Source organism: Mesitornis unicolor, unplaced genomic scaffold, assembly GCF_000695765.1.
Source record: "Mesitornis unicolor isolate BGI_N332 unplaced genomic scaffold, ASM69576v1 scaffold1454, whole genome shotgun sequence".
NCBI lineage: Eukaryota > Metazoa > Chordata > Aves > Mesitornithiformes > Mesitornithidae > Mesitornis > Mesitornis unicolor.
The window spans coordinates 589-17,331 of NW_010180571.1; the positions used below are offsets into that span (position 1 = coordinate 589).

General features: G+C 39.8%; 2 protein-coding genes across 2 annotated transcripts in view; one reads left to right on the top strand and one right to left on the bottom strand.

The window, feature by feature from the left end:
• Nucleotides 1-944: 944 nt before the first annotated feature.
• On the top strand, nt 945-6,135 carry GUCD1 (guanylyl cyclase domain containing 1; the record flags this gene model as incomplete). The annotated part of the gene is made up of 5 exons (XM_010183105.1): nt 945-1,029; nt 2,495-2,660; nt 3,395-3,486; nt 5,116-5,357; nt 5,843-6,135. Coding segments are annotated over 5 exons (677 nt in total), but the record flags the coding sequence as incomplete, so codon positions are not given.
• Nucleotides 6,136-9,914: 3,779 nt separating this feature from the next.
• The window catches only part of UPB1 (ureidopropionase, beta), a 17,268-nt gene continuing 10,439 nt past the window's right edge, over nt 9,915-16,743 (bottom strand). Inside the window, exons 7-10 of the mRNA XM_010183104.1 lie at nt 14,709-14,790; nt 13,831-13,873; nt 12,547-12,701; nt 9,915-9,998 (exon numbers count right to left, since the gene is read on the bottom strand). Coding sequence (XP_010181406.1) covers nt 9,915-9,998; nt 12,547-12,701; nt 13,831-13,873; nt 14,709-14,790 — 364 coding nt within the window. The remainder of the gene's footprint in view (nt 9,999-12,546; nt 12,702-13,830; nt 13,874-14,708; nt 14,791-16,743) is intronic.

Here is a 16,743-nt window from a genome sequence, read left to right on the forward strand (position 1 = left end):
GAACAATACAAGGTTACAAACATTATCTAACGAGTTCAATAAATAAAATTACGTCAGAACTTGGCCAGTCCACCTGATGTCAAATGCATTTTTATTCCCATCTTAGAATGCAGCCGACCTTGTGTTAGCAAAACTTTCCAAAAGGCTTTTCTAGATCAAAGTAAAGTTGCTGAGAAAAGCCCTTTATGATTAACCCACTCTGACGTTGAAGTAGCACTGACAGGCACAACTCTTCAGATCCTTCGAGCGGTAAGGGTGTTTCTGAAACTGAAACCACCGCACTGCCAACCCTGCATAAAAATAAAAATGAAGGCAGAGAGATGGAGTTCTATTCTGGTTTTTTTTTTTAGAGATTGTATTTTTTCCCTCTCCCTTTGTTGAATTATTGAAGGAGTTAATACAAAAGGCCAACTGGTACCATCTGCGAGCTTTGTTAACCTAAAATTATTTGTGTAAATTACAGTCTCTGAGGAAAAGTCATCTGTAGAGAAGGCTCAAATCTGTAGGGCTTGTAAGAGATCAATGCCTAGAGAGCTTCATTGTGCCTGTTTCCTCACAATTTGGTTTAACAGCTGTGGCACAGAAATACATTCAGACATAAGAGAAAAGAATATCTGTGCCTTACCCACTGTTATTTAGGAGGGGGGATAACAACAGCTTCATACTCAGGGGCTGGTGGGTATTCTTCCAAGAAAAAGGGGGTAGACCATACGGCAGAGTGATCCGGTTTTGGAACAATAAAGGAGTACAAGATCAAACAAAACCCTTACCTGTACAGAAATACCAAACCTACATTCCCCTAAAAGAAAAAAATACCTGTCAGCTAAAGTAAAAAAAACATTTCTAAGTTTCTGCCACTATAGTGCTGAGGACAAGCTGGTATTTAATGCTGTGTGCATTGGCGTTTTCCGTGTTTTACTCACAATGGGTTGTTTTCGCTGCAGTTGACTGCATCCAGCTGAAAGTGCCGGTCATTCAGCAGCTGTACCACTGGGACTGTGGGCTAGCCTGCTCCAGGATGGTGCTTCAGTAAGTGACTCTTTTGGTTTGAACGGCTGGGAAATCCCATCCCGTGGGAGAGGGGTAGCAGGAAGCAATGTCCAGGGAGAAGAGGTGTGTTGAAGCAGCTGTGAGTGTAACGTAGTCTTATGGCTCATGTATTGTCAGGTACCCCTGGAGAATTACTGCTGCTTGGGCCTGGCACAGCTCTACAGCAGGAGCAAGGTAGAATATAAACTGAGATGAACTTAAGACCCTTTTCAATAATTGACTGTTTTGACAGATGCAGAATATCTGATCAGCTCTAAGAACTTTGCAGATTGGCATACATAAACTAATAAAAAGTTATCCCTCTTTCTTGTTATAATTCAGAACCAATATTTAGTACAGCAAGTCACCTGATTCCTTCCTGTGTTTTCAGGTGATGGGTAGGTGTATCCCAGTGGATGAGTATTTACTGCCTCTGTCCAGCTGAGCCCCCAAGCTGTGGGATGAGCATTTTTGTTCCAGAAGTAGTGTCAGCTTCAGAGCAGTGCACTGTATTGCCCTCTGGGGGTTTTTTGGTTTTGTTCTGGTTTTTCTTTTTTTGAACTAGTAGCTGTCAAAGCTGAACTCCTCTTTCCTTCCACAGAGGAACATGAGCTTAGGTGCAGGAGAAATACCTATTTAGATGTCCACTTAGTAGATATGAAGCAGAAGATTTTCATTTCTCTCCATCCCTTCTGCCAAGACGTTAGTCCGTGTGCTGGTAATTTCCCATCTTGACTACTGTAACCTCTGCCTCTTTATTCCCTTTACCTCTTTGCCACTCCAGTCTACCCAAAACTCAGCTTCCAAGATTAATCTTCTCACCCTGCTGTTCTGACCTTGTTTGCCCTGCATCCTCAGTTCCAGTCCTTTTTTTTTTTCATATACTTCCATTTGTTTTCTGACTTCCAGAACTCTCTGTAACTGCCTCTCCCCACCCCTTTGCAACCTGTCCCAAGCTTTTTCCTGACTTTGTCTCCCCTTTATTGCCTTTTGTGCCATCAGTGCCCAAGGCAATCTTCCTTTGAATATTTACTTCCATTACAGTTCCTCCTTTTGAAATCCATCTATTGCGTGAAGCAAGTTTTAGTCTTTAACACTCTCTTCTGTTTGCTCTAATATGCTTGTGCATTTAAACTGTAAGCCCTTCAGGACAGAGTTCTATACTTGCCCACTATAGCTTGCCTATTGTATAGCACCTGTACTTCTAGCACTACAAAACAGTCAAGATACCCATGTATTTCCAATTTTAAAAAGTCAGCAATAAATCCAGTTAAATATTCCCTACTCCCTACCCTTCCCTTCAATTTGTGGCTCCTTTGTGGGTTGGTTTTTTTTCCTGTTGTTTCTTAGCCAAGCCCATTGTTTCAGTTTTTACGTCCTGTGATGTGGAGGCTTGGGCTACAGCACACATTTCGCTTCTCCTAAGATCTGCACTTCCCTTTCCCTGCCTTTTCCAATACCACAGGTACCTGAATCATTTGGACAATGATGAATTTCAGAAAGCCATCCAGGAACTCCAGTTAACAAAGAGTATCTGGACTATTGACCTGGCCTACCTGATGCGACACTTCGGTGTTAAGCACAAATTTTGCACCCAGACGCTTGGAGTGGACAAGGGCTACAAAAATCAGGTTAGTACTCTTGTCTGCTGGGAGACAGCAGTCAGTTTTAGAAGTCCTGTGTGTTATGCTACAAAAGCTCTGCTGTGTTACTAACAGTTCCTGTAAACAGGGTTTGCCTATTGCCAAAACTGGCATGAATCGGTTCCAAAGGCAAGGCGAGATATTTTACATTTTTGGTTCCATAATACGAATTTTAAAAAAGTTTTCATGTAGTGCTCATGAAAGGTTCCAGCCTGTTTGACAGCCTTGGAGACTGAAGCCCTCTATTTATCTACAGAACAGGTACAGCCTGGGCAGCAGCAGTGCTAGCTTCCACACTTTCCCCACCACCGTGCCTCAGCCCTGACCTGGAAGAACCACCTCTAGAGGTGAGAGGGGAACTCAGCCTCCAACTCCATTGAGAGCTTGGCCTCTGCAAGATTGCCAACAAGGGGCCAAGGAGGGTCTACAGTGGCGATGGCTTTTCTAATGCAAGCTTCTGCCCAGTGCAGACCAGACTGGCTTCTTTCATGTAGGCAGCTGAATAGCCACTGGCTGGAAATTACAGCAATAACTGACCAGGAGTGCATTTAAACTTGTAATTTAGAGCAGAAATTTTTATCGTGTTACTGGTGAGCTAAAGGAGACATCTCTTATCCCATAACCAGATCTCCAACTTATGCAGGCCCTTGCTAGCAGGGATTAAATGGTAGATTACCTGAAGTAAACATCATTCCAGTTCATAACTTCTATTATCTCCACAGTCGTTCTACAGGAAGCACTTTGACACAGAAGAGAATAGAGTGAATCAGCTCTTTGCACAAGCCAAAGCCTGCAAGGTGCTGGTGGAGAAGTGGTAAGCTTGTTGTTTAATTTCCTTTCTCTTTGGAGATTTAGCAGGCCACATGCTTTTCTTGGAGTCACCAAGCTAAATTGGTGAAAGAGACTGAAATCAGCCCCCGAGCCTTTTTTGTGAATTACAGTGTCTTTCTATTGTATGTCTCAAAAAACACCCCAAAGGTGGACATCAAGAGTTAATAATGAAGTCTGAGGAAAAATAGTCAGGACACAGAATAAGTGATTTGAAAATGCTGACAAGGAGTTGACTATTTTTCTGTTCTGAATTTGATTATCCATTAAAATTACCCAGTAGGGAGTGCCCACAGCACTCTAATTGGCCATTGTTGAACTTAAGGAGTGCTACATGGGCACACAGCCCGCTGTTCCCAGAGGCATGCAAACATTGTAGCTCTCTGTTTCTGGACAGACACACAAAGAAAAGCTAGCATATGAGCTTTTGCCAAGGGGAGGATGAAATAAGGAACCTCTGTGGAAGAGCTGCAAGCCCAGGAGAAGAGGAAAAACTGCAGAATTGTATCACAACTGACAATGATATTCTACATGGGAAATAACTAAGTGTCCATGTTCAACTTGACCTGCATCCCTTTTTATAGTGAAACTGGATTTGGATCTCTGTTGTCCATGTGGGGTAAATGATTAGGAGTAAGGAAAGAGGGTATAGGGCAGCCACAACAGCATTTGAATGCTGCAATGCAACTTTCATTTAGCAGAATTGTTAAGTGTCCTTTTTAACTTACAGGGAGTCTGTCTGGCAGCATGTGTTTAGAGCTGTGACAGGACAGAAGGGACAGTCCATCCATCTTGCTTTAGTATCTTAAGATCGTGACCTTGATCAAGGCAGGCGCAGAGGGCTTATCCACCTGTGCAATACTGAGGCTGGGGCATCAAAGAGGAAAAGCAACACTGGAAAAGATTTAGAAGCACATGAGTTCAGTCAGGCAGTGCACATCCACTGACATCTGGAGCACATCCAAGGGATGAGTTTCTGATGAATATGGAATACACCATCTGCCTCAGTGAAGGACAGATGAGATTACAGGTTGTTTGGTTAATACTCATTCTCTGTAGGAGGCACTGTAGAAGTAAAGCCTCAAGAGAATCAGGTAGCCCAACACTGTAACTGGGAGAAGCATACTCCTGTGTGACAGAGGCACATTTTGGCACTTCTTAAGTTAGTCAGTGATTATGTAATCTTTAACCACCCAGTCGATAAAGATTTGGTGCTTCAGAGATAAGCTTTTCTAAGAGCAGGAGAAAACACTTCGCTTAAATTTTCCCACAGCAAAAGTCTCTCAAGTTACTGAGTGAGTTACCAGCTCCTTTAATACTTTTCTCTGGGGCAGCCGATACATTACGAGATTACATTTATATTACTGCAGAATCCAAAGCTGCTGCTCTGCACTTAAGTGGCAGCAATGAGATCAAAAGGCCTTGAATGACACAGGTTTTGTCAGGCTTTGTCTGTAGCAAAGCCTGCAGGGTTTAACAGCAAAAAGCTGTACCTGCGATGTAAAAATAACCATGCCAGCTGCATGTCATAAATACTGTCCATCATCACACACTTCATTGTGTACCAGTCTCTTTCCTAAACTTGTTAATAAGCATGTCTCATTTTTTTCTGCAGTACAGTAACTGTTCAAGATATCCAAGACCACCTGTCCCAAGGTCACGTAGCCATCGTCCTAGTGAATGCAGTTTTGCTATTGTGTGATCTTTGCTCAAGTCCTGTCAAATACTGCTGCTTCCTCCCCATTGGACAGAAGTGCTTCTGCAGGAATCCTGACTACCAGGGCCATTTCATTGTGTTATGTGGGTACAACAAAGCCTCAGGGAGTATTTACTACAACAACCCTGCCTATGCTGACCGTGAGTAGCCTGTTCCTTTTGGGTGGATTTTCAGCCACCGCTGCATTGCTAACATGTCACACAGCCACAGCTGAGCTTTCCCTAATAGCACACATGTATTTCAAGCATCACTAACCAATTTGTCAGAAGGGGTTTTGCCACATTAATTAAATTAGTGCTGCATTTTGTGCTGTGATTTACGTGAGGTATTGGGATACACATTCTAGCAAACTCACTTGGCTTTCAGATGGGTTAGAGAGATGCTGAACTGTTCCTATGTGCAGAATGTAACAGGATGGCAAATTTAGTGCCTATTTACAGCATTACTGCAGTAAGCACTGCCTTTGAGGTGAAAAGATCTGCCTCAGTAAAGCTGTAACCTAAGCTGATAGGTCTAGTCTGTGTACTACTTACTGTTCTTTGGAGAGGCTGCTGAACCCCGGGTAAGATCCTTTCACACGCAAATTCCTCCAGATTTTTACTACCATTTTGTTCCTCCCTAACAGGAACATGCTGCACCAGCATCAGTAACTTTGAGGAAGCCAGGACAAGTTACGGCACTGATGAAGATATTCTGTTCATCTACACAGACAGCTGACATCCATGCCTGGTACTTCCGGTCCTTTCCTGTGCAGCCTGCATGGTGGCTGGCTGCTTGTCTCAGGACTCCCCCTGCAGAGACCTTGCTTCTGAATTGCAGTGGGATCTTAAACAAAGGAGGCTTTATAGACATTGATAGGACTATATTGCAATGCTGTCTTTACCTTTTTTTTTTCCCTGATGACATACCTGATTTTGCAATGTGTGTCTCACTTCTCCCCGCCCCCCAACACTGCACATTTGATAGTTTTAAAATACAGGCCCAGAGCTTGTTCACTTTGAGCTTATTTTAAAATTAATCACGAGAAGAAAAGCACCAAATTGCTGAATTTTAACACTTGGTAGTACATGCATAGGTTTAGGTAAACAAAACTAGGGGAAAAAAATACCTGTTTCTCTCTTTGTCAAAGCATCGAGGGCTGCTCTTCATTCTAAATCTAGGGATTTGAGGTTTAGGAGGGTATTATGAAACAAAAACAATATTAACTTAAACCACTTTTAAATAACAAAAAAATGCCTTGCTAGCTCATCAGTATTTTCTGCATTATACGAATGAAACACATTTACTTAAGGAAACTTTCCATGTACCAAGTTCCCCTTATACATAATTAACACTTATACCACTGCATTAAATTTTGAATCATAGTTACTGGTATTGTTTCCTTGTACTACAACTCAGTCTCTTTTGGCTAAATCCTCTAGGATGACTGCTCAGAGCTTGGGCCAAAAGTTTAAGTGAAGATCTTTTATTTGTACCTCAAAGTCTTTATTGCTCTTTGCAAAAACTTCTCAATATTATGCCACCCACATGCTCCAGGTTCTGCAGAATCCATTCCAAATACAAACTTTAAACTTATTTAAGCAAATACAGAAGATTATAGTAACCAGTAATGGTACACATTTTGTGTGTCAATACCTGACAGTATATACTGTTATGTAACTAAAATGCTGACTCGTAATTTAAGCCAAATTTTGATGCTGGTGTTAGTTCAGTGACCTTCTAAGAAGAGCTGAAATCAATTAAGAAGAAGGGGAATACAGATGTCTCTTTGCTACAAGTAAAGAGGCAGGAAGTCAGATTTGCTAGCTCTTACACTACAGCTGTATTTGGATTAAGTTGGAGCTACTGTATTCAGAGATTAAGTGAAACTGTCAGCAGCCCATTCATAATCCTTTCATGTGTTACCTGGGTTTAATTGTTTTGCTGAGGAGCACTGTAAAGTGTAAGAAATAGCCACCTATTTGAGATTCATATATCACAGTTTTCTGAAAGTCTTGATCTCCAGTCCTATCTATGTTGAAATGGGTAGTAAAATGTTGATGTAAAGCTAGCAGAATTTATTCTGCACAGAAGACAGATCCTACACCTTTGGGATGGCTTTAGGAAGAGAACTGTTTCTGGAACTGGGTGGAATAACAGTAAAAGGACATTGGTATACAGTGGTGGAAATAATAAATAGGAATCTACTTTCAGCATAGTAAAAAAAATTCTGAGAGAAAACAATTTCTTTTATCAGTTGTTGACTTACTGAAAAGTATCTTGAAAATACTAAATAAGTATGTACAGCAGAATCAAGAGCACCCTCTTGTACAAAGGCTACAACCAGCAACAGACATTTAAAATGCAGCAGCCTTTATAAAAAGTTCTAAACAAACAAGTATGTGACAAAACTTTTCCGTTTATCAAATTTTGCTTCACGTTCTGGCACTTACACTTGCAAAATGAGTAAAAATTCGGATGTGATTTGTGAGCAGTAGAACCAGTACATCAGTGCCACCAGCAGAATCCCAGAAAAAAGGTACAAAACCTATTCTAGATAATGCCTTCCAACTCCTCCAAAATAAGTCACCAGAAGGCTACTGATCTGGGAATTTTATGTCCAAGTTCAAAATCACGATGTTTGATTTGGAGAGCCTGTATTAGCTATGTTACTAATTAACAGGTATGTAAACTAAGATAGAGTACTTCCTTAACCTGTGCATTTTCAGGTAGGTAGTTCACTGAATGCCATTCAACTGCCACAGGATTTATTTTAGAGCAAGCTAAATAAAAACTATTCTTAAAAAAGGCTTGTAATTGACATTTAGCCTCTTACTGGGTCAGTTATCCTAATACATGAACTTAAGGGCATGCCAAGTGTTCTGGAGTGCACAGATAGGTGTAACGATATTGACTGTTCAGTGTTTGGTACCTAGGGTTTAAATACTTCAACAAAACTGAAAGATAAAGAAACAAAGCTATTCAAGCTAATGCAGACAAAAGGAGAGCTCCGCTATTTCAACAGAATCTCTTATAGCCACCAAATGAAAGAGTTACGAGAGAGTTTGAGAAGAAACTTCTTCTCAGTGAGGGTGACAAAGCACTGGCCCAGGCTGCCCAGAGAGGTTGTGGAGTCTCCTTCTCTGCAGACATTCAAAACCCGCCTGGACGCCTTCCTGTGCAACCTCATCTGGGTGTTCCTGCTCCAGCAGGGGGATTGGACTGGATGAGCTTTTGAGGTCCCTTCCAATCCCTAACGTTCTGTGATTCTGTGATTCTGTGAGATGAAAATACAAGGAAGAAACAGCCAAGTGAAAAGACTGAGTATTTATATGACACAAATTGAGATCAAAAAGCAGCTCACTGTGCAAGCATTCAGAACATGTGCATTTTCTGAAACTGTTTCCCATTACAAGATTGTCTGTCAAAATACTCATTCTGAAAATGTTTTGTCACTTTGTTTCCTTCATGATGTCAATAGCAAAGGAAGGGGTATTTTACATGCAGGGATTTTATACATAAATATATTTTTATTTGTAATTAAGCCATTCTCAATAAAGGTTTAAAGTCACAGACAACCCTGTAACAAAATGTAGCAAGTGCATTTATTAACTAGCTTATGATGAAAAATGTTGGGAAATCTTTAAAGTACGTGTTACGTATTTAACTGGAAATGACACAGCTGAAATGGTAATTTGGGGAACAAAAAAAAAGAGCTCAGGTCTTTATTTCAGGTATAAATTCATAGTTGCTAGGCTGAAATTATATTCATTCTGCACTTCCTGAACACCTACTGCATCACTTGAATCATAGAAAACACAATTTCAATATACACTCGTAGCAGACAACAGTAAATGTATTGTTATCTGTATTCAACGGCTGTTTTGGGTACTCTCAACCACTGAGTACCCCACTGCAGTGCAGCTCCAGGGAAGCAGTTCTCACAACCCATACTGATCCCTGAAAGCAACTCCGTGGCTTTCTGTACACAAGGAAAAGTACGCAACTGCACCAGTCCGCTTTAGCTGTTGTTTCTGTTTTTTGCCTTACAACACAGTACTGAGCTTCTGAAGATATTAAAAGCATCTGTCTGCAGCATTACTTCTGCACTTGAAGCAGCCCATCAAATACATTGGTGCAGCTGTGGTTGTAATACGTAAAGGGACACAAAGAACCAAAGTGGTCTCGCTTTACGCTACCCACAGACTTTCAAACACCTGGGACATGTCCGGGACATTACTTAGCTCTAACAGAACTGCATCAAATAGTTCACAATTAAAAAAAACCAACAAAACCAAAATAAAAAAACAATCATGAAAACAATTTATGTCTCCTTTCTCCCTAAATTATGGATTTGGGTAGAGGGTAGAAACAAAAGCAGTAGTAGATGCACAACACAAAGCCTGTGTAAAAATGTATGTCCTCTGAACTCATCTCCACCAAACTACACCACAGTACACACTACTGAATAAATTTCATCATCATTTTATATAAAGGTATTCGTACTGGATCTATTTACAGTAAGGAACAAATTTTGGACTCAGTGCAAATGACAAAAAAAGCCCAACAAGAAGCCATTTTTCAATTCTTTTACTTAACGCAGTTTTGAACCCTACTATTTAAAAGTTGTTCACAGGAAATTAAAATGACAAAGTACCAACTCGTGATCCAACAGTACCTTCTAATTTGTTACATAACATTTGATTGTAATAACATGCTTACTCTCTGATTATATTGGGTACAAAATAAGGCTGGACTGCTTCACTGAGCTTGTCTGCATACATTTCATATCTACCAGTCATCTGGAAAAGAAAAAAAAAAAATCAAACCTTCAGTTCTTTCAATGAGCTATGAAAGTATTTCTGTAGAAAATACTTATATTCACCATTTTTTAATGATGACATAATTGTCCCAAACAGTAAAATCGTAATTCAGACCTGTCAGTCTGACCTCGGTGCCAGGGAAGGTGATGGAACAAATCATCCTGAGTGCCGTCACACGGCACATGCAGGGCAACCAAGCGATCAGGCCCAGTCAGCATGGGTTCAGGAAGGGCAGGTCCTGCTTGACCAATCTCATCTCCTTTTATGACAAGGTGATCTGCTTGGTGGATGAGGGGAAGACTATCCTCTTCTGAGTGGTTCCGAGACAGGTGAACTACTTCCTTCTTGCCAGAATGTAATAAGGACAATTTAACTATTTTGCTGCTGTAAGTTTAGCAAAGACATTCTACCTGAAGTCCCTTTCAGGCATCACTGAATGCAAATTACAGACACCAGAGCATGTTAAATAGGTTCCTACTTGCTGTCAAGGGTTTTCTCCAGTAGATAAATAATTACTTCATACTTCCTCATTCCCCTCATATCAACAAGAACTACCTCTGTCTTGGCCGCAAATGAGAGGAAAAGGAAACAGATAAGCCCCGTCATATAAACAAAAGCCACAGCTGTGCCTCATGTGCCAAAAGACCAACAATAGCAATCCACACCATCAACATAAAACTATGGTGCTGAAATCACAAGACTTGAAGACAACAAAAAATAAGCAATTCTATACGAAACAGCTGAAGGTCAGTGTTTTGCTTTTACTGTTTGTTTTTCCTAATCAATACAATTGCTTTTGTTCAGATACCCCTACTAGCTGCTACAAGCAATGCTCCATATACTTCCTGACACACACAATCTCTGCTCCACAATAGGGGCTTCAGATTTCAGTAGCAAAGCAAAACTAAATGCCTTCCATTAAGAAAATGGGGAATTTCTCAGCACAATTTAATTCTACTACGTCAACAACCATATACCTACCACATGCATCTGCAGAACAACAAATGCAATTCTGTCCAGAAGACAACCCGAAATTACTTTTTGTCTTTCGTCCCTATATATGGATTGGCAGCATTACCAAAGAAATTCAGGTGTAGCTAAGAAATTACCATGTTTTAACGAAAACATTTATTCAGCATTTCAAATGCAAATTCCTATTTTTACATCAAACTGAAATCAAAACACACTATATATTGCACTATATTGTAATGCACAAGGTGTTTCCAAATAAACCAGCTCTACAAACTAAATGTCTGTTCCCAGTAACATTATGTGCAAAAATCAACACTCTTTGCAAATGATTACTTATTTTAAATACTAGATTATCACCGAGGAACCTACGAATACTGTGATGGCTGCTAGCCAGGAGTTCTGGTCTACCTTGATAGGATTCAAATAACACTGATCCTTAGGAGATGACAGGAAAAAATTCTAGTCCCCAACAGTACTGAGGACTGAAACTAAAACACATCTCCACAGAAGAAAGCAGGATGTTTTCTTCACCAACAAAGCCTTTTTAAAAAGTTGCCACCCCTTTTCCCCTTCTTTGCCTTCTTTGTTTATATGTGTGGTCTGCTGCAAATGTGATCAGATTAAAAGAAACTGGAGTATATATTGTATCTTAAACCAGTATACAATATAGCACCCCACATAGCTTGCAGTGGCACAACTGAAAGGTTAGCAAGCTGCAGTGCCAAGGTGGCAACTTCTTAAATCAGCACTGCTGCTGGACAAATTAAATCAAATCAAACCCTCAAGACTGATGATCAAAATATGGTTTATCTCAGATAAAAAAATAGTAATAAATAATTTTGCTAAAGCCATGTGGAGAGGCTTGCAATCATCTTACTGATTTAAATTAATTCAAAAGTGTGTTAGGATGCTTGAGAGATGAACGTACACAGTTCTTTCTCTGCAGCTTCAATGTCCACACATTCAGAGAGCTAACGCTGCAAGAAGTTTGCACACAGAAAGTTCTCAGAAGCTTAAAGATTATTGTGTTTTGGGGTTTTCACTAAATTTTACCAAAACCCACAATTAAGGCCTATAGAAATATAAAGCACCTCCGTATTAGGTCAGATCAAAGGTCTACCTCAGCTCAGTGGCAAACTCCTCTGTACCTTGCATAATGAAATTGCACACACTCCCCTAGCAGTCCTTGGGGCTTCTGACAATCTGCACTTGAGGACCAAAGGCTAAGTTTTTCATTTAAAAGCTACTGGCCTAGTTTCCCTGAATTTGGCTATTCCTTTTCTGAATCCATTTATGCCTTTGGCCTCCAGAACAACCTGTCAAATTCACAGAATATTAGGAGTTAGAAGGGACTCTGAAAGATCATCTAGTCCAACCCCCCCTTGCCAGAGCAGGATCACCTAGACTAGGTGAAATTAGTTCAACAATATAAGCTTCAGGCTGTTAAAGAAAAAAAAAAAGCTACCTTTTAACTATTGCAAGATTATATAAACATTATGAAAGTTTGTTTGTTCAAATATAATATGTAAGTTTGTTTCCTTATAAGTAGGCTTACCTTAAAATTCCATTTGTCACTGACTTGCCTGCAAAGATTGAGATCCATCTCTACCACCAGAAGTCCATCCTGAGTGCGAGAGAGTCCTGGGGTCCTACTGCCATCTGGTGCAGCTACGTAACTTGAGCCATAAAAGTGGCCCAAGTCATGGTGTGCTTAAAGAAATTTTTAAAAAGCATGTAATGCCATCTGCAAATATATATACAACTTACCATGCAGTGTCCAAAAAAACCTGGCTCAACTTCTTATGGTTGCTCACTCACTGTGCTTTAAGCAAGGTACCATCCAGAAGTGTCACAGCACAATCCTAAGGTACCTGCCGTTTTGGCCAGTAGGTACTTTCATGCACAGTACAGCTTCCACATACACTGAAAATACTCACTGCATTGTTTTTTAAATAATGCATTATTATGCTTTCTCATTATTGAGTCTCTGAACTAAATACTTTGCTTCCATTGTTTTTTAATTTAGAATTTAAATGAATTCTAATTGTCAAATCATACATTTCCAAAACAGCTGACAGAGATGCAGCACATTCAACTTTCAACACGTCGTCAGAAGTGAAAACACTGGGATTTGAGGCATGGAATAAATCTTACTTCATATTGCACAACTCTCAGTTGTGCCAAAATTCAGCCACATCTGTTGTACCAAGCAATGGATCCCACTGACTTTTTTGATGCAGCTGCTACAAACGCGTAGCACCAAAACTAGCTAAAAAAACCCCAAACAACTCAGGCCCACTCCAGATTAATCCAGAAGCTGCTGTGGTTGTCACAGGACAATTTACAGTGTTTCAACATACAAGTACATACATGCAAATCTCATGCTCTTCTTTGAGAATGCTCTTCTTGGAGCATTCTTTTCTTTAACTTCCAGCCTATCTATGAAACAGGGCAAAACTGGCTTGGTCGTGGATTCAGGCTGGGGCTATTATTAATAATCTTAAAACTACAAATAAAATGTCATGCATGCACTGACAACAGAGCTAATTTGTGGGATTTCTGTCTTCCAGTCCTAAAATACTGCACTAACTCCAAAATTCTTAGTCCTCCCAAAGTATACAGAAACCTTAGGTATGCACTTCTGGTGACCACATACGGTGGTACCACCATGTTTAATAGAAAGTGCTGCTTCTTTCCAGCTTACAAAGTGGCAGTCTTCAGTAAGGCAGTCACTAGCTGCCATAGCTCATACGATAGACACTTGCAGGAGAGCTATCGTTTCTTCATACTTTATAGTTAACAATTATTAGCAACCACTGAACATGATTTCTGAACGTACCTTTTCCACCATCTCCAGAAGTAAAGGCATTTTTGTAGTATTCCTGTGAAAGAAAAAAGGAATCTGTAGGTGGCGGTATAATCCCATTTCATTCAAGAAATCCTTGCTAGTCTACCATACTTAGTATGAAGTTGATATAAATCAGTTAAGATTATTTCTGGCACACTATCAGCACTGTCTAAAGGGAGTCATCAGAGGGGCCCAGTTTCTATGATGGATCTTTTTCTATCACTGTCTGTTGTTCACACACTTTGGGGAACACATCTCATATTGGTTTCACAAGTCTAAAGAAGCAGCATGAGAGGACACATTTAACCAAACACATCTTTGTGGATCACGAAAGAAGGCAAATGTATTCACATAAAATGGCAAGAACAAGGCTGGATTTTTGCAGAGAACCTTATAAGAGAACAAACATGTAGAGTATTTGGACTAATCAAATGCACAATAACTTACTGTGTACAGTATTAATTTTCATTAGAGAATTTCAGAGTCCAGAAAGAGGTAGTATCTGTACAACAGCAACCAGTTGTGTACCACTGTCTTGAGTCTTTCATTTTCAGTCATCCTGGCTAAAAGAATACTGATTTCACCATAGAAACTAGGAGAATTAGCAAAAGGGCAGGTGCCTATTACAAAGAGACCAATTCAAGAACAGGAAGCAGCTGCAACCAAAATGTAGGCTGCCAGCAAGAAGGCAGCTCTGAAACTTTATCATTGTCCATCCTCAAATGTTATAAACACTTAATACAGTAGTTATACAGTAGAGGAACCTACGCATTCTAGTGCTATTCAGTTCACTACCTTGAATTACCTTGAATTAACTCACGCTGCAATACCTAAATTATGAAACGAAATAACAAAGTTAAGATACCTACCGTTCCCACCCTGTTGATGGGACACGTAAAGCAGTGATTAGCAATGGCAGCATTTCTTGCTTCAATTGGCCACAGTGACTCGCTGCAATACACAAAAGAGGAGGCAAGTAGTCACTGCATCTCTGCTTCAGAGCTAAACTTAGATTATGACTGGTCTCACACCATACGTTTTCTACCAAAGAAGCCAAAGTTAGCTGCTAAGACTGAACTTGCTCTTACAATCAAAACCGTCCCACAGATAAAGCCAAGCACTGTAAGTATTTGTCACTCAAACACAGGTACAAACAATTCTGTCCAATAACTTGGTAAATATGGCACTGTCATGGCAAAAAAAAAGAAAATAACACATCAAGATTTTCAAAGCAATTAAAGTGTAAAATGTTTCACTCTCCGAATTACACAAAAGATTTACACACATGCTTTCACATTCCATTCCCTTTCAATACACCAAACATCATCCTGCAGCAAAGCTGTAAGAGACTCATACAAGTTGCCTCTTTCTTCCCAGAATGGTCCAGGAGAGGTCTTTGTAGAATTGAATGGAAAAAAAAAATCACGGGAATAACAACAAAAATCCATTTCCACCAAAATGTCCTAGTTCTGTTATTTCAGCCACAGTTTTTATAGCACTTTTCAGTAGGTCATTTTCCCAAGGTGGGCTGATGGAAAAGAAAGCTTGTTTAACATAAGCATCCCGGTAACTTCCCAGTAATTATCTATTAAACCAGTCACTAAATTTACATAAAACCAAGAACCGACATATGAGGAATAAAAAAATTCCTTCTATTTTACAAGCCTCTGTCTCTTTTCTAAAGGAGATTTCAATTCTGACTGATGCTCAAAACTGAAATAGTCTTCTTTTTATTAAATAGGTTGATATACAGGGATCAGACAGGTTAATAGGAGGTATGTAAGTACTCAGAGCTCGAAAACAAAGGTGATACAATTTGTACACTCCTGTGACAGCAGGTACCTGCCAGATTCTGAGCACCAAAACAAGGCTGCAGGCATCTGACTTATCCATCTCCCAGTCAGACTCATGAATCTTAAAAGACGGTCACTGGACTGATTGAAAGGACTTGATTTATTGCATCTTTTCTCAATTGCTTTGAGTCTGGCAGCCAGCTTTTCTAAGAAGAAGGGATTTTATTGAAAAGCTCCAACAAATTACAATTTCACAGAAGAAGAGAGACAGGGAAAAAAGGCTATAGGCAAGAAGCGGCCCCAGAGACAGTTTTTACATGGGCCTCAAGAGTCCTCTTCCTGCAATAAAAATTATGTGCTTAAAAACAATCAAGTGAAAGCCAATAATTAGGAGAGCCTGAAGCACGCAGAGTACCAATGAAGTGCTGTATGACAACAAGGTAATTTCTGTTTGCTTTCCTCTTAATGGGCTGTAAGTAGACAAACATCACAAATATTATTCCAATAGTGACATAAATGCTCCAAAAGCATTGTGTATTCATTCAACTCTTTTCAAAGGACATTTTTCAACATTACTCAACCTAAACCATATTTTATAGCAAAAACTATTAAAGGCAGTTTGAATAACAGAATACTGCATCTAGCCTACATTTCTATTCTCTAGGTTTGTAACTACATAGTTCTCTGCATCAGAGCTGGCTGTGGGTGTGGAATCTTCATGTCTCTAATGTGTTCTTCACCATTTCTACTCTTTTATGAATGTTCATCATCCTCCAAATTTTCTAGCTGGTCAGCAACAAAAAACGGATTAATATTCTTGGACCTTGTCACAGAGAGAAAAACTCCAATTTGCAGGAAAAGTGAGGGGACTGGGAGAACCCTAAAGAAATGGAAAATTCTAAAACAACAAAAAAATGTTAAAAAATGTTGTTCTTACATTTCCAACTTTTCTACTGCCTTATATACCCAGCTAGCAAGTCTACATTGCCAGAACATTTAATACACTAAGGTTTACAAAACTGACACTGGAAAATTTTCTTCCTCTATGTTCAGAGAAATAAAAATGAAAGTATTTTGTAATTAGTCCATGCACACAAGCTCAGCCAAAGGG